The 18,692-nt window shown below is 35.3% G+C and overlaps 1 protein-coding gene across 5 annotated transcripts in view; it reads right to left on the reverse strand.

Annotated features, from left to right (window-relative positions):
- Positions 1 to 18,692, reverse strand: part of SS18 (SS18 subunit of BAF chromatin remodeling complex) — an 89,708-nt gene that overhangs the window by 41,051 nt on the left and 29,965 nt on the right. For all 5 annotated transcript variants that reach the window (XM_060613483.3, XM_060613486.3, XM_060613487.2 and 2 more), the window contains 2 exons: positions 7,065 to 7,218; positions 2,719 to 2,940 (listed from right to left, as the gene is read on the reverse strand). In XM_060613483.3, the coding sequence (XP_060469466.1) occupies positions 2,719 to 2,940; positions 7,065 to 7,218 (376 nt within the window). The remainder of the gene's footprint in view (positions 1 to 2,718; positions 2,941 to 7,064; positions 7,219 to 18,692) is intronic.

The following is an 18,692-nucleotide window of genomic DNA, read 5'->3' on the forward strand; positions in this document are numbered from 1 at the left end:
TCAAAGAACAGCTAATAATATCTCAACAAATGTTAAAGAGTTCTGAAAGTTAAATTGTTTCCTTTTATAGGATTTTGATGTTTTCTAAGCATTTCTCAAAGAACTATTTAAAAAGTGGTCCCCTCTGATTTCTTCCACCTATTTATCAAAACAAAACTTTTAATGTAAAACATGAAGCCTACTTTTAAAGCTAAGAAAATGTTTTATGTGCAATGAATATTAAAACTTTAAATAAAACTCATATAAAATTTTTTTTCATCCAATAGATATCATAGAATTAAAATGTCGTACAAGGAACTCATAATTAAGAAAGTAGATATTCCTGCAAGCTCATATAACTTTCTCTCTTTTTTTGGCAGCTATAATTTTCTTTGGCATTCTTTGTATATGAAATATCAAAATTTAACTGATAAGTTTATTTGTCCTGAAGAGACTTTTAAAATACTGAAAAGTTCCTCACAGATTTCCATCGTATTGTTTTCTGAAAAATAACTTTTATTTCTTTAAGTCAGATCCCTACACAGAAAACAGACTATACAGAAAATGACTAGTAAGAAATTCATAAATTATGCAAACAAAGCAAAAAGCAATAGAACTACTATAGTAGAAAGAAAAACTATACGTTAGTAATACAAATACAAAACGTGACATTTTTAAAAATAGTTGGTCCCAGATGCCTGGGAGGCTCAGTCGTTAAGCATTTGACTTTGGCTCAGGTCATGATCTCACAGTTCATGAGTTGGGGTGACCTCCAGCCTGCTTCGAGTAAAACATGAGCTCCGGGCAAGCCCCGTTTCTTTCTTTCTTTCTCTTTCTCTCTCTCTCTCTCTCTGCCCCTTGCTCACTTGTGCCTTCTCTGTCTCAAAAAAATAGGGGCGCCTGGGTGGCGCAGTCGGTTAAGCGTCCGACTTCAGCCAGGTCACGATCTCACGGTCCATGAGTTCGAGCCCCGCGTCAGGCTCTGGGCTGATGGCTCGGAGCCTGGAGCCTGTTTCCGATTCTGTGTCTCCCTCTCTCTCTGCCCCTCCCCCGTTCATGCTATGTCTCTCTCTGTCCCAAAAATAAATAAAAAACGTTGAAAAAAAAAATTTTTTTTAAAAAAATAAATAAATAAATAAAAGGGGCGCCTGAATGGCTCAGCATCCAACTTCAGCTCAGGTCATGATCTCGCGGTTCATGGGTTCGAGCCCCATGTCAGGCTCTGTGCTGAGAACTCAGTCTGGAGCCTGCTTCAGATTCTGTGTCTCCCTCTCTCTCTACCCCTCCCCTACTCACACACTGTCTCTCTCTCAAAAATAAAAACACATTACAAAATTTTTTTAAATAAATAACAAATAAAAAGAACAGTTGGTCCCTACGTTTAGAACAAAAAATTCTTACAAAAACCTCAATTCCTTTCTCCAAAAATCAGTTACTATTTTCTACATGCACATTGCTATATGCATTATTTTTTTGTTCTCCAAATCTTATAGCAACGTCCATTCTTGTAAACACCCTATCATTTTCTTAATTACAGTTTCTAAATAGTGTGCCATCATTACTGTAGATGCTGTGAGAATCATTACCAAATTTCTTGCTCTCTCTCTCCTGGTAACCAAACTGTATGGAGAAACCTCCGAACTCCCCTCTGACCTGCCACTGACTGGATCTTGCTGTTATTCTAAACCTTTAATTGACCTAATTTTATAAAAAAAAAAAAAAAAGAAATTCCATCATGGGCACTAAACAACTTGAGGGGGACGGGAGAAATGGAGCAAGTGCCACTTTTGTGAAGCTACACTGATAATTTATTATATTGGCTCTCTTTGTTTTCAGTGTATCTCATCAAAAATATAAAAGCTTCTGTATTACTATTTAAGTGTTAGAATATATATTATTTCATCATAAGTAATTATCAACAAATTAACCTTAACTCCCTTTATCTGGGTGCACTTTTGTGCTTTGTTTTTCAAAATCAAAATCTAGAAAAATTTTTTGCAAATATGAATTCTATCTTACACTTAACCTCACATTTTGCAACTGAAATAGCTTTAGGCTGGCAATATGCCAAATGTTTTAGCAGGCAATTAGCAGAAGAGAGCGCCACTTACTGGTTTTTAGTTATTATTCACAAGAATATTTAAAAAAGAAACATGATAATTTCATTCTCTGAGATTGGTAACAAACTTTAATAGACTTCACCCCATTCTAAGAATAGAAGAATACAGCAGCATCTCTACTGAAAACTCTAATAACAAATTACGTTAAAATTACCTCTTAATGCTGAAACACAACATCAGAAAACATTCATAAAAATCAAGGGAAATTCATATAAATTAACATATCCTTAATAAGTAAAAAAAAAAAAAAACAAAACCATCGAGTAAAAGTTTAACAGCTTATACTTGCTAAGATAAAATTATATTTTCTCAACCTTCTAGCTCTAAACAAATGTTTGGCTATTCATCTATTAAAAAAATTTTTTTTAATAAAAATACAACAATCTCAAATGAACTGTCCAAAAGACATGAAATAAGCTTAAAAGCTAAATTAAGCAATTTAACTTCTAAATGCAAAAACAATTAAACTAGTGTCAAGTTCAATGTTCCTTTTTTATAGGAATGACCATTACTTACTTTAAACTGTATTTTCAAGAATCAGCTACCAACTTGAAATAACTGTTTTACTTTCAAAGGCTAACATAGCATTCTAGTGGAGAACGATATCAAGCTTATTTACCTTGGTTTGGTTGCATATTCATATTTGGTCTGGGGCCATAGCTTCCTATTGGCTGCCCTTGACTCATCGTCATCTGATTCTGTACTGGCACGCTCTGTGATGATGGCACAGAATGGTTGTAACCTCCCATGGATCCGTGGCTACTTGAAGGCATGTTCATGGAACTGTTTGTCATATTGAGTTGATTGGGTCCCGGTCCCTGAATAGGCATATGGTTAGGCCCTTTGAAGAAAAGTGGTCAGAACCAAATATGAAAGTTAAAACACATGGTCTATTAAAAAGTACTTTAAAGAGCTTTTTATTTTCTTTTGCATACCATAACAATAGCAAACAATAACTTGAGTATTTAATCAACAGCAAGCAAAGTAAATGCATTACATGAATGAGAGCAAATACTGTGAGGTAGAACTTATTCCCATTTTATAGATTAAGAAACTAATAATTTTAGAAGCCAGCAACATTCTGAAAAAGAAAAGCAATGATCAACTAGCTTTACAAGAGAGCAAACATATAAAGTGGAAGTAATTTTTTATTTTTATTTATTTATTTTTAAGTTTGAGAGAGAGCATGTGTGCATGAACGGGGTAGGGGCAGAGAGAGAGGGAACCCCAGGCAGACTCTGCCCGAAGAGCATAGAGCTCGACACAGAGCTCAATCTCATGAATCGTGAAACGATGATCTGAGCCGAAATCAAGAGTCAGACACTTAATGGACTGAACCACCCAGGTGCCTCTAAAGCTGAAGTAATGAAAAGTGTGTAGTACTAGCATATAAATGAATTAACAGGTCAATGGACCCAGAGCAGAGTCTAAAAACACACCCAAATTTCTAATTCTGTAAATGATAATAGTGGTGAAATTCAATAAATAGTGTGACAAATGAGTAGCCATCTGGAAAAAGTCCTACCACATTCCTTCCACCAAAAATAGTTCCAGATGAGTAAAATATTAAACATTAAAAAAGAAAATGAGGAAAAGAAACCATGAAAGAGAATTTTAAAAAGAACTTTTAAAAAATATTCTTGAAGTGGAACAGCCTTCTTGCATGCCAGAAAACCCACAGCCATAAAAAACTGATAAACTAGACTAGACTACATAAAAATAAAAAATGTAAGTATGACTAAACCAGACAAAACGAAACTAAGTATTAAAAAGTAGGAAAAAATTTTTTACAAGACATATCACAGACTGAACTAATTACGTGAACATATAAAGTAAGTAAAAGACCACCAGCAGTTTAAAAAAAAAAAAAAAAAAAAAATGGCAGGGACAGGAATGATTAGTTCACACAAAAACTACCAAAGAGACATAAATATGAGAGGACTGCCTGCTTCATTTATAATAAAAAGGCCAATTAAAATTATGAGATCCTTTTTTCATTTTTCAGATTCTAAAGACCCAAAGTTTTGATCTCTGAAGAAAAGTAATTTCATACATTGTTGAGGTATATAAATATATAAATAAGTACTATTTTTATGTAGAGCAATTTGGCAATAACTACCATATTTTATTTAATTTTTTTAATGTTTATTTAGTTTTGAGAGAGACAGACAGATTGTGAGCAGAGAGAGAAGGAAACAGAATCGGAAGCAGGCTCCAGGTTCTGAGCTGTCAGCACAGAACCCGACGTGGGCTCGAACTCACAAGCCATGGGATCATGACCCGAGCCAAAGTCAGATGCTCAACCGACTGAACCACCCAGGTGCCCTGGCAATAACTACCATATTTTAAAATGCATATATCTTTCACACAGTAGTTGCAGTTCTAGGACTTTATCCTATAAATATACAGGTCTTCGTGTGCATACGTCCATGAATGCAAAACTGCATATGGATTTATTTACTTGTTTACTTACTTTTATTTTACAGGCATGTTCACATCAGCATAGTTTTTAATACCGGAAGATTAGACATGACCTGTATTTCATTATAAGGGAATAGTTCAAATAAATTAGGGGCATCCATGAAAAAGAATGAAATACAGCCACCAAAAGCATAAGGCAGCTCTTTATGTACTGAGTGGTCTCCAAAATATATTTTTATATACTTATGGTCTCTAAGATATATCTTTAAGAGGGAAAAATATTAAACATAATACTACATAATATATGCCACAACTTGTATTTTTTTTTAAGAGTAAGACAAAAGAAAAAGGAATGTGCATATGCATATGTTTTAGATACAGAGAATTATCTCTTGAAGGATACCCAGACACCAATGACTCTCTGGAACAAAGTATCTGGAGGTAAGGGCTGTATACCCTTTGGTACCTTTTGATTTTGGTAACAGAGACATACATTATCTTATTTTTTTTCAAATCAGTTAAACATTTTTATTTTTTTATTTTTTTTTTTTTTAAATTTTTTTTTTTTTTCAACGTTTATTTTATTTTTGGGACAGAGAGAGACAGAGCATGAACGGGGGAGGGACAGAGAGAGAGGGAGACACAGAATCGGAAACAGGCTCCAGGCTCCGAGCCATCAGCCCAGAGCCCGACGCGGGGCTCGAACTCACGGACCGTGAGATCGTGACCTGGCTGAAGTCGGATGCTTTAACCGACTGCGCCACCCAGGTGCCCCAGTTAAACATTTTTAAAAAGGAATCTGAAACTGATGTTATCTGACCAAGATCAAAGAAGATATAAGTAGCTCTATGACTTAGATTTACAAAATAACAAAAAAACAACACAAAAATAGGAAACTGAAAGACTAGATACAAATTTGTGTGCGCAAAAAAGTTGGCTAAGCTCTATTAAGCAGGTTTTAAATAAAGGAAACATAAGTAACTGGACCAATTTCTCCTACACCTAACTAGAACACTCTATAAGAGACTATTTTGGAAGCTCTACAGTGTTCTGGACAACCTATGTCATAACTAGTTGAAAAATCTCTGGTTTATAAAGAATGTAACTACTCCAGATGGCCTTATACAAAAACCCAAATGTCACGTTAACAATAATTACATTGCTGTTCAAGTGCTTCTCTGGCCTTAAGCTTGAATTTATATGGAGAAGTCAAAATTCTACTTAACAGTACGACCATAAAAAGTCACAAAACTCCTAACTCGCACTACCCTTCCAGTTCTAAAAGCAACAGGTCCTGATGAGCTAAATGTGGACTCACCAGAAGTTTCCTCTTGACTACAACATAACAAGTAGTTAGAGGTCTTTATTCCTATTCCTCCCCTCCCATGGTGTGGGTCATGGGGGCCATGGACTGTGGCAAGCCACCAAAGGAAACAGAAGACAGCCACTGAAACAGCATCACCCTTCTACACGATCAATCGCACACCCATCTTCTATAAACCGGGCTACCTGGCTTCTTTTGCTCTGTGTTCTCCTTACTTCATTTTCTACACCCACTGTCCCTGGATACCAATGCTACCAACCAACACAATCAGCTAAGACAAGACAATCCTAAAGATGCTAATTACTAATTTTACAAATGAATTGCTTCGTTATTTCATTTACTTTCATTATTGCTATCTGTATAATACTTTGTTAATGAAAATAGCCTTTGTCTTTAGAAAGTAAAAATATTCTCACATTAAATGAAGAAAACAACCCACCAAGAATTATGGGTATGGGCTGTAGCTATTGTTGCAAAAACAAAAGAGTTTAATGATACTTTTCAGATTAAAAGTTCAAATCAGCAAAAGGTAACTAATTAAGCATCCAACGGCCTGGAAGATACTCTAAATGGCTCCAAACTTAGAACGGAAAAATAGTAAAAGGAATAACTCATTATCTAAAACATCTGAAATTATTTTTCCTTTAAATTTGCTTTAGTATCAATTTCCATATTTATATTATGCCATAAACATATATATTTGTAAAAATTTATACTCAGCTTCAATAGTATCAATGTGGAAATACTAAATATATTACATTAGCACTTTACAGATTGTTTTCTTTCTTTTCCTCATGTGTTTTTTCCAGCAATACTGTTTCTGAGACCAGTAAGTTTTTAAGTAAATACAAAACCCAAGGAAATGTTATAATACCTTTATAATCTATAAAGAGATTTTAATTCTTAAGTCATGGCGCAATGCCTTTTTTTTCCAAAAAGCTTCTAAAGCCAGCTGTATTGCATAGTTTCAGACAGACTAAATTTAGCCAGTTCTGTTCATCAGAGGAATGCTGTGTGTCAGCTACATCAAAGCCCAAGGGCAGCCTGATAAACACTGAATACAGGTCACGTAGCTCTGTAGCTAACAAACTCTAAGAGAGCTTGTACTCGGGGGCATTCAAAGCAGTTTTGTCATCAACAATCTAGTATCCCTTGAGCCCCCATGTCGTTTCAGTTGCTAAGCAACTCTGGTGTTAATGTCTTAGAGGAGAAAAACTTACCAGGCATCTGGCCGTTCATCTGGTTCTGCATGTGTGGTGCAGGAGGACCCCCACCTACCATTCCATCTGAAGGCATGTTGTGAGAGCGTGGAGGTGGGGGAGGGCCGCTCTGATTCATCCCTCCAGGACCCATAGGCATATTCTGTGTGGGTGGCTGAAAGAAGACAGTTTAGTAAAACAAGAGAAACAGTTAGACTAATATATTAAAGATGCATGTAACAGTTGCCTGTACTATTAAACTAAATAGGAACAAAAACACAAATACATTTCAACTTATTCTAATGCATTTTAATAACAAATTATTTACATCAAATTTAATATGACCCCCAAACTTAACAAGATCATTAGTGTGAAGATACCTTCTGACCACCTCAGACCAAAAGAACACCACAATTAAAGTATATTTTACTTTATAAAATCTCAATAGTGAAAATAAATTTTTTAAATATTCTATACCAAAATTCACATTTGTTTATATACAAGGATTTTAATGTGTTCACTGTTGTTACTTAAATTATGTTTTAAAAATTAAGTTTCCTTTCATTATTAATATATTTAGACATATTTACTATTAATGATGGATTTTACCTGAAAAGTCACTGTAACAAAAATTTATAAAAGGACAGGAAGCCCCTAAATATGATATACTTTGTACTGTTCGAGGGGGAAATAAATTTTGGCAAGGGAATGTTTTAAACTACGAAGACTCAGTTCAGTCCAACATTTTTGTGCCGACGACTCCTATAGATCGGAAACATTACTGATGGCCTCCAAGGGTACAGAGACAGCTGCCTCAAAAGGATGCCTTTGGCAAATTTCCTAATGAAAGTGTGAAGAAAATCACTGACTAACCTTGAGAGTTCACAAAAGGGCGAAAGGAAAAACACAGATACAAGGTGGTCTGCAACACCTGGTTCCCTTCTTGGGGATATTTTGGTGAAGAAAGCAAATGGTTAGTTTCTTTCCAAATCCCCATTTTTAAGCCTACAGGAGGAGAAGGAGCTATTATTTACAGATCTATTTCTGCCTTCTTTCTCTACCTCTCTATGTTCTAAAAACATAATGTTGGCTCCCATACTTCAGTCATTCTCTTCCTCCCACATTTTTTTAAGTTTATTTATTTAATTTGATAAAGAGTGCAAGTGGGGAGGGGCAGAGAGAGGGAGACAGAGAATCCCAAGCAGGCTCTGAGCGCTGCTAGCACAGAGCCCAACACAGGGCTCAATCCCACAAACCGTGAGATCATGACCTGAGCCAAAACCAAAAGTTGGACACTCAACAACTAAGCCACTCGGGTGTCCTTCTCCCACATTTTTACATGGCTACTTAGTTACTGTTTCTGTACCATCTCGATTTTGTGAACACAATCCTCTCTGATACCCTTAACCGATAAAACACTGTCTTGTAGTCATCACACGTAAATACTCAAATCGCCAACCATTTAACATCACCAACATTTACACAAATAACCAAGTACAACTCTAATAGCACCCATTTAAAATTCACAGTCTTGGAGTGCCTGGATGGCTCAGTCAGTTGAGCATCCAACTCTTAATTTCAGCTCAGGTCATGATCCTAGGGCTGTGGGATCGGGCCCAGGAGGGGGCCCCACATCAGGCTTTGTACTGAGCATGGAGCTTATGTAAGATTCTCTCTTTCCCTCTGCCCCTCTCTCCCACTCATGCTCTCTTTCTAAAATAAATAAAATTCAAAAACAAATTTAAAAACAAATAAGTAAATAAATAGAATTCAGAGTCTTAGTTCCTTTACTACTAAATCTAGAAAATAACTGCTCTTTATTAAATATTTTTTCTTCAATTCTCATTTTAAATTCTTTATCCACTTCAGATTCTTTAAACACTTAATAACTTCATTCAGAATTTTAAAAAATTGCCAAACATCAACTCAGTGTCACATATCTTACTTTGAAATGATCCTTTACTATCCTTCAAATATGGCTGACTGTGACCTTCTTCTCATTTGAAAATAAAAATCCCGCCTTCTATATTCTTGTCCAAATTCTCTGCTGAAAATGTACGTTCTCACTCTCAATAGGTAAGAGCTTTCTCATTTTCTTGCGACGCACTTAATGAAACATCAGTATTCACGGCTCCCATCGTAACAGAGTAGCTTCTATCAAACTAACCCATTTGCCAATAAAAGTTATAAAATCTACACAAATGTAAAAATTGTTTGAAGGCACTGAAGAGCAATCTACACAGAGAGAAACAGGAGGGGCTACAACTCTTGAAAGAAGGGAAGCACAGAAGATCAGCTCCTCCAAACACCTTGGCTTTTTCCCTAACTTTGCTGTGTAACAAGAAAACAGAGCCCGAGCAGAGGCGGCAGCCCTACTGGACTGAGAAGGAGGAGGAATTCTGGACTATCAGAAAGCTAGAACCTGAAGAACAAAATCCCAGAGTGGAAGAACCACAAACAGGATGAAAATTCACAAAAACTAGCATAGAACAGCAGTTAAGAGGCTAACGAGCTGAGCAGAAATTTCAGCTTCTGCCCAGGGCTAGGGAAACAAAAGACTGGCAGTAGTCCCTACCAAGTCAGAAAGGCCTTTGTAAATAACGCAAGCTCTCTGTTGAGACTTCAAAAAAGGCTCTTCTTAGATTAAGGTCAAAACATCAGCCCTAACAACTCTTATAGACAACGCTCAGTACTCAAGGTACTCTAAGTACTTCACCTTCCAAAGGAAGACTTAACTCTCTTTGGAATTAGATAACACCAAGTAGAGCTCCACAACTGTTCATTCATTAAGTCTGGCATTCAATGAAAAGTTACAAAGTATTCCAAAAACAAGAATAAACGGACAATACTCATTAGGATGGCTATAATTTTTTTTTAAAACCACAGAAAGTAACAAGGGTTGGCAAGAATGTGGAAAAAATGAAACTCATACATGCTGGCAGGATTGTAAGGGGTGCAGCCACTATGGAAAACAATTTGGCAATTCCTCAAAAAGTTAAACAGAGAGTTACCATATGACACAGCAACCCCACTTCTGGTATAGACCCAAGAGAACTGACGACACACAATCACACAAAACTTGCACGCAAATGTCATGGTAGCATTATTCATAATAGCCAAACAAACGAAAAAAACCAAAAAACTCAGAAACAACTCAAATGTCTATTAAATGATAAACAAAAACATTCATACAATGGAATACTATTCAGCCACAAATGAAATGAAGTATCAATACTTCAACATACTTCAACATACAACATAGATGAATCTTGAAAACATTATGCTAAGTGAAAGAAGTCAGACTCAAAAGGCCACACATCTGTATAATTCCATTTATATGAAATATCCAAAATAGGTAAATCCAGAGAGAAAGAATGTAGACTAATTAGATGTTACCAGGGAACGGACAGAGGGAAAACTAGGATTGAATGCCCACATTTATGAGGTTTCTTTTTGAGTTGATGAAAATGTTTTGGAATTAGACAGTGGTGATGGTCGGATAGCACTATGAATATACTAAAAACCAATGAATTGTATTCTTCAAAAAGTTAAAATGGTGAATTTCATGTTATGTGAATTTTATCTCAAATTTTTGTAAAAAAAAAAAAAAAGAATAGATGAACAACTAAAAGAAATAACAGAACACAGAAAAAGACACCCAGGTCATTCATATTTTGGAGTTATCTGAGAGACCTTAAAATAACCGACTGATATGCTCAGTGGTTAAAAAAGAAAAAGGATAGACGGAGAATTTCAGCAAAGTACTAGAATTCTTAGAAAAGTCAAATGGAAATTCCGAACTGGAATATACAATCAATGAAATTAAGAACTCACTAGTTTAGAAACAGCAAAATAGAAGATTGGTAAACTGAAAGAAATGTATAAAAAAGATGACACACCAAGAAACATAAAGGCACGAACATTAAAAAAATAAAAGCATAAAGACATGTACAACATGCTACAATGGTTTAACACACATCTAACTGGAGTTAGAAAAGCAGAGTAAATGAATCTTAGGCAATATTTGAAAAATACCAGTCAAAAATTTTCCAAAGCTAACACAAGTCTCTAAGCAGACATGCGAAGTTCTATAAACCTCACCAGAATATGAAGAAAATGATATCCGAGTCAAAGTCTTAAAAACCAAAGTCAGAGAAAATCTTAAAAGTAGTCAGAAAAAATAAGACACATTATCTTCAGGAGAAGGACAAGACTAACGACATTTTTTTTTATCAGAAATAAATGAAATAGAAGACAATAAAATGACATCTTTAAAATGTTAAGACAAAACAAGAAAATAAAATAAACCAACCAATCTGGAGTTCTATAAGAGAAAATATCTTCTGACATGAAGATGCATTAGTAAGAGCTTCAAATAAACAAAAGCTGAGCGAACTTGTTACAGATGAAGGGAATTCATCAAGCTAAAGAAAAATAACCCCAGATGGCAGCACAGAAGTAGAGGACTTAATACAGAGAAATGGAAAGGTAAGTGTTTAGACAAATACAAATTAACATTGATATTTAGAATAACTGTAACAAAGGCTTATATGGTTTAAACAGACATAAAAGTATAAAATATATGACAGAACTAACACAAAAGACAAAGACAAAAAGGAATAAGTTAAGTACACTGTTCTAAGTCTCTTGCATTTTTCAGCAAGTGCTAAAAGTACAAATTTAGACTGGAATCTTTATAAATCCAAAAGGTACACTGTAATTTCATATGCAACTACTTAAAAATGCATACACATATAAAAATGTACAGCTAAAAAACTAGTAGAGAGGAAAAAATAATGCTTGATTAGTTCAAAGAAAGGCAAGGAAGAGACCAATAGAAAACTAATACCAGGCTGATATTCTCAAATCCTATTATATCATGTTCTGCATTAAATGTATCTGGACCCAACATTTCACTTAGATAACAAATATTATCAGATTGGATTTTTAAAACACCCAACTATATTCTGTTTACAAAAGATCCACTTTAAGGACATACACATGTTAAAAGAAAAAGATACTATGCAAACACTAATAAAAGTAGGTGATATCATTATATTTATATCAGACAGTTGACTTAAATCAAAAAACACTACTCAAAATACTAGAGGAATACTTCATTATGATAAAAGGATCAGTTCAACAGGAATATGTAACAATCATAAATTTCTATACATCCTGTAACACCGCTTCAAAGTCTATAAAGCAAAAGTTAACAGAACCAAAAGGAAAAACAGAATAACACACTTCTACTAGTAATTGGTAGAATAATGAGACCAAAACAAAAATGAAAAACCCTAAGAATATAAAAGATGTGAAATCACGGCTTTTAACTCAATTAGTATATGTAAAATACTATACACAGCACCTGCATAATATACATTCTTCCCAAGTACTCATGACATAGACCAAACTAGACCATATAAAGGGCCATAGAGCAAGTCAACAAATAGCAAAAGATTGAAATAATATAGAGTATGTTTTCTGAGCACAGTGGAATTGAACTAGAAATCAATAACAGAAAGCTAATAACCTATTACTCAATGAAGAAATCACAAAAAAAATTTTTAAATACTTTTAACTGAAAGATAATGAAAATGCAACATCAAAATCTGTGAGATGCAGTTAAAGCTATGCTAAAAAGACAATTTGTAGCTTTAAAATGCATATTTATAATGCATGTTTAAGAAAAGTAAAAAAAATAATGATAAAAGCTTCCACTTCAAGCAGCTAGGAAAAGACAGCATATCAAATCCAAAGTAGTACAATGAAGGAAGTAACATAGATGGATACAAAACTACAAATCATATGAATTCTTCCAGAGAACACAAAAAGGAGAACAATTCCCAATTCTTTTATGAGGTCACCAAACCTATGATATCAAAACCTAACAGGGACATTACTAGAAAGACATCTACAAGCCAAACTTTCTCATGAACAAAAATCCTAACAAAATTTTAGCATACCATGAAACTCAGACTGTATTAAAAAGATGATGCATTATATAAACAATGGACTTGGTTATATAAGAATGCAAGCTGATTTAACTTCTGGAAATTAATCCTTGTAACTCACAAAATTACCAAAATAACATCCATATAATTATCTCAATATATAAAGGAATATTATTTGATAAAATTCAATACCTACTCATAATACAAACTTTTAAAAATTAAGACTAGAGGAGCATTCCTAATCCAATAAATCTAATTTACAAAAATTTATTATCTTACTCATGAAATATTGGAGTCTTTGAATTCAGGAATAAGAGTATCCATTAACACCATATCTATTCAACATAATAAATAAACCCATAAACAAATCAATAGCATTAAGAATAAAGTTAAAAAGTAAAAAAAAATTGGAAAAGACACATAATTGTCATTATTCACATTTGACATGATTGAGTGCACAGAAAGCCAAGAGAATCTGTAACAAATTATTAGAATAATTGTACACAAGATCAATATATAAAAATCAACTGTATTTTCTATATATTTCCAACAAACTAGAAAATGAACTTTTAATAATAACAGCATACATAATAGCATCGAAAAATTCAATAACTAGGAATGAATCTAGAAAGATGTGCAATAGCTCTACAATACAACACTGCTGAAAGAAATTAAACGCTTACTAAATGGAGGGATATACCATTTTTATTGACTAGAAGGCTCAATATAGTGAAGATACCAGTTTCCCCAATGCTGACCTAGAAATTCCATGCAATCTCAATCACAATCCCAGGAGGCTTTTTGAAGAAAACTCACAAGCTTATTCTAGAATTTATATGGAAATGCACAGAAATTAGAATAGCCAGGATACTCTTGAAAAAGACCACCACAAACTGCTATACTAATTTGAGATATGTTGTTAGTATAAGGATAAATAAATACACCAACAGTAGTGAGAAATAGATCCACACATACAGTTACCGTACTTATAACAAAACAACTTATATTCAATGGGTAAAAAATGATATTTTCAATCAATGGTACTGTATCAGTTGAATATTATATGAACAAAAATGAACCTTGACTCGTAGACTCAGATCATACACAAATTTAATTTGCAATGGATCATGGATTAAGAAAAAAACGTTTAGAAGAAAACAGAAGCATATCTTCATGACCTTGATACAACAAACTATTTCTCAAGATACAGAAAGAAAACAAAGATCGATAAATTGGATTTCATTTCAGTTAGAAACCCTGTTCATATAAACACACCATAAAGAGAATAAAAAGACAATTTTCAAAACGAGAGAAGACAGCAAAGTGAAGAAAACAATTAACAGAATTTAGAAAAAAGGCAACCTATGGAATGAAAAGACATTTGCAAATAACATATCCGATAAAGGTTTAGTATCTAAAATACATAAACAACTTACAAACCTCAACACCCAAAAAGCAAATAATCCAATTAAAAAATGAGTAGAAGACATGAACAGACATTTCTCCAAACAAGATACACAGATGGCCAACACACATGAAAAGATGCTCAACATCACTCATCATGAGGAAAATACAAATCAAAACTACAATGCAGTACCACCTCACACCTGTCAGAATGGCTAAAATCAACAACAATGAGGTGTTGCCAAGGATGTGGAGGAAAATGAACCCTCCTGCACTGTTGGTGGGAATGCAAACTGGTGCAGCCACTTTGGAAAACAATATGGAGGTTGCTCAAAAGGTTAAAAATAGAACTACCCTAGATCTAGCAATACTACTGGGTATTTACCCTAAGAATACAAAAACAAACAGAAACCCATGGGGAGGGGAAGGAAAAAAAAAAAAAAAAAAAAGAGGTTAGAGTGGGAGAGAGCCAAAGCTTAAGAGACTCTTAAAAACTGAGAACAAACTGATGGTTGATGGGGGGTGGGAGGGAGGTGAGGGTAGGTGATGGGTATTGAAGAGGGCATCTTTTGGGATTAGCACTGGGTGTTGTATGGAAACCAATTTGACAATAAATTTCACATATTAAAAAAAACAAAAACACGAATTCAAAGGGATACATGCACCCTGATGTTTACAGCAGCATTATTTACCATAGCCAAGATACAGAAGCAGCACAAGTGTCCATCAACTGATGCATGGATAAAGAAGATGCATATAATGAAATATTATTCAGCCGTTAAAAAAAAAAAAAATGAAATCTTGCCAGCTGCAAAGACATAGGTAGAGCTGGAGAGCATAATGGTAATCAAGATAAGTCAGTCAGATAAAGACAAATACCATATGATTTCACTCATATGTGGAATTTAAGAAACAAAAACAAATGAGCACAGGGCGAAAAAGAAAACAAACCAAGAAACAGACTCTTAACTACAGAGAAGTGATGGTTACCAGAGAGAGGTGAGTGAGAGGATGGGTTAAATAGGTGATGAGGATTAAGGACTGCACTCGTAGTGAGCACCGGGTGTTGTATGGAATCATGGAATCACTGTATCGTATACCTGAAACTACTATTACACTGTATGTTAACTAACTGGAATTAAAAACTTAAGAGGCAGCTGGGTGGCTCAGTTGGTTAAGCATCTGACTGCAGCTCAGGTCATGATTTCACGGCCCATGGGTTCAAGCCCTGCATCGGGCTCTGTGCTGACAGCTCAGAGCCTGGAGCCTGCTTCAGATTCCGTGTCTCCCTCTCTCTCTGCCCCTCCCCCACTCATGCTCTGTCTCTCTGTGTCTCTCGAAAATGAATAATGTTAAAAATTTTTAAATAAAAGTAAAAATAAAATAAAAACTTTAAAAAAGGGAAAAAATATTACATAGCCAACAGAAGATTTATATCCAGAACATATAAAGAACTCCTATAAATCAATAATAATAATAAAAAAAGTCAACCCAATAAAAAATGGACAGAAAGGGGCATCAGGAAACTTTTTTGGGATGACAACACTGTTCTACATATTAAAAAAAAATTTTTTTGTTAATGTTTATTTATTTTTGAGAGAGAGAGAGAGAGAAACAGAATGTGAGCAGGGGAGGGGCAGAGAGAGAGGGAGACACAGAATCGGAAGCAGGCTCCAGGCTCTGAGCTGTCAGCACAGAATCCGATGTAGGGCTCAAACTCATGAGCCATGAGATCATGACCTGAGCTGAAGCTGGACGCTTAACCGACTGAGCCACCCACATGCCCCAATATATCTTTAAAAAAAAAAAAGCCCTTTTTTTTTTTTTTAACGTTTTATTTATTTTTGAGACAGAGAGAGACAGAGCATGAACAGGGGAGGAGCAGAGAGAGAGGGAGACACAGAATCTGAAACAGGCTCCAGGCTCTGAGCTGTCAGCACAGAGCCTGACACGGGGCTCGAACTCACGGACCGCAAGATCGTGACCTGAGCCGAAGTCGGCCACTTAACCGACTGAGCCACCCAGGCGCCCCCAAAAAAAGCCTTTTTATTTTGAGAGAGAAAGGGATCACAAGTGGGAGCGGGGGGGAGAGAGAGAGAGAGAGAGAGAGAGAGAGAGAGAGAGAATCCCAAGCAGGTTCTGCACTGTCAGTGTAGAGCCCGATGTAGGGCTCTAACTCATGAACCACAAGATCATGACCTGAGCCAAAGTTTGACGCTTAACCAACTGAGCCACCCAGACACACCTGTTCTATATCTTGACTGTAGTGATAATTACACAGATTTGTAAAAATTCATCTATGTATACAATTAAAATGAGTCAATCTTATTTTATGTGAATTACACCTCAAATGTCACTTTTTCAAGAAAGCCTTCTCTGACCATGAGAATAGTCAGGCTTCATTATCTGCTCCCATAGTCCTAGGTGCCCTTCCTTCATAGCATTCACTACAACTGTCATTTAATATGTTTGTGGGGGCACCTGTATTGTCTCAGTCGGTTAAGCGTCTGACTTTGGCTCAGGTCATGATCACAGTTAGTGAGTTTGAGCCCTGCATCTGGCTCTCTGCTGTCAGGGCTGAACCTGATTCAGATCCTCTGTCTCTCACTCTCTCTGCCCTTTCCCTGCTTGCACTCTCTTTCAAAAAATAAATAAAAACACTTACAAAATAAATTAAAAAAATAAAATGTCTGTGCAATTACTTAACGTCTGATTATTGCATCATATGTTAAGTTCTGTAGGGACTGGGTCCATGATTATACTTGTGTATCACTGTAGCCCCCAATCATCTAGTATCAAACAAAGGTACTCAAGAATATTTACTAAATGAAAAAGTTACTTTGAAATACAAGCAGCATTTCAAATTCGATTAGGGACCAATATTTTTGTGGTAACTTTCATAATGATTTTTATTGTCAACACTGCTTAATTCTCTACATTCCTCATCTCCATTTGGAAGCCTATCAGATATTTCAAACCTGAAATCTACAACACCGAATCCCTGGTATCTCCACTACAACCGCTCACCCAAATCCCTTTACCCAGGAGTCTCAGTTGATTGCAATTCCCTCATTCCAGTTGCTCTGCTGAAAACCAAGGAGTCATCCCTTAGACCTCTCTTATTCTCATCCTCTGCCCCCCACATTCGATTTTTAGATATCCTTTAGACTCTACCTCTAAAATACACCTACAATTTTACCATTTCTACCACCTCCGCCTCTGTTACCACCCTGGTACGAGCCACCATCACAACTCTCATGTTGATTACTGCAACAGCCTCCTAACTGGATGCCATGTTTTGATCCATGCTCCTCTATCATAAATTTTCCACACAGGAAACAGAATGAACTTATTAAAACATGGCTGTTCACTCTTCTGCTCAAAATCCTCTAAGAGCTTCCAATTTCAAGGAAAAAAACTAAAGTCCTTACAACAGTTTACAAGATAGGATTTGTCCATACAACTTCCTCACCTTTTCCTGTCCTAGCCATAAGCTTCATGTTGTTCCTTCAACAAGCCAGGCCGAGTTTCACTTCAGGACCTTTCCACTGTTTGTTTTCCTGCCTAAAACATTCTTTGTCAAATCTTTGCTCAAATGTCACTTTCTCAATGAGGTCCTCCTGACCACTCTGCCTCATACTGCAAATTCCATCCTCCACCTCCAGCATTCCTAACGCATCTCTCCCTGCCCTGTGTTTTCCTTTTCCATAGTTCTTATTATCTTCTAATAAGCTATATGATTTAATCATTTATTATGCCTGCCTTGCTTGCCAGAATGTAAAACTCAAGAAAATGGGAGTATTTGTCTATTTTGTTAACTGATGTTTCAAAAAATACCTAACTATTGCTTGACACATAGTAGCCACTTAATATCTAGTAAATAAATGAACTCTCAAACTTAAATTATTTATTATAAAATTAAAAACAATTCTGACTATAAATTATGTTCTATGTTTCTTTAAAATATAAACATATCACTGTAAAATATAATTTTTAGTTTAATAATCCTTCATCTGTGTAACTATCATTTGTATAACTGTCATTAGTATGGTTCCCCACAAGGAGGCAGTAAAATGACACACAGGAATAGGAGATCTAAAAATAATTATTAAGCAAAACAGGAAACATATGTATAAAATACTGCCAAAAGCTGATTGATGACCAATACATATACAAATGAAAGAGTTGGACTGGTCAACCAAGAATGGATCCAAAACCCTCATCAGTATTATATTTGCCTCACTTCCTAGTCCTATGTAAGTCTCACCAAAAATGAGCTCTAAACATAACT

This window comes from Panthera onca, chromosome D3 (genome assembly GCF_046562875.1).
Source record: "Panthera onca isolate mPanOnc1 chromosome D3, mPanOnc1 haplotype 2, whole genome shotgun sequence".
In the NCBI taxonomy this organism is placed as follows: Eukaryota; Metazoa; Chordata; class Mammalia; order Carnivora; family Felidae; genus Panthera; species Panthera onca.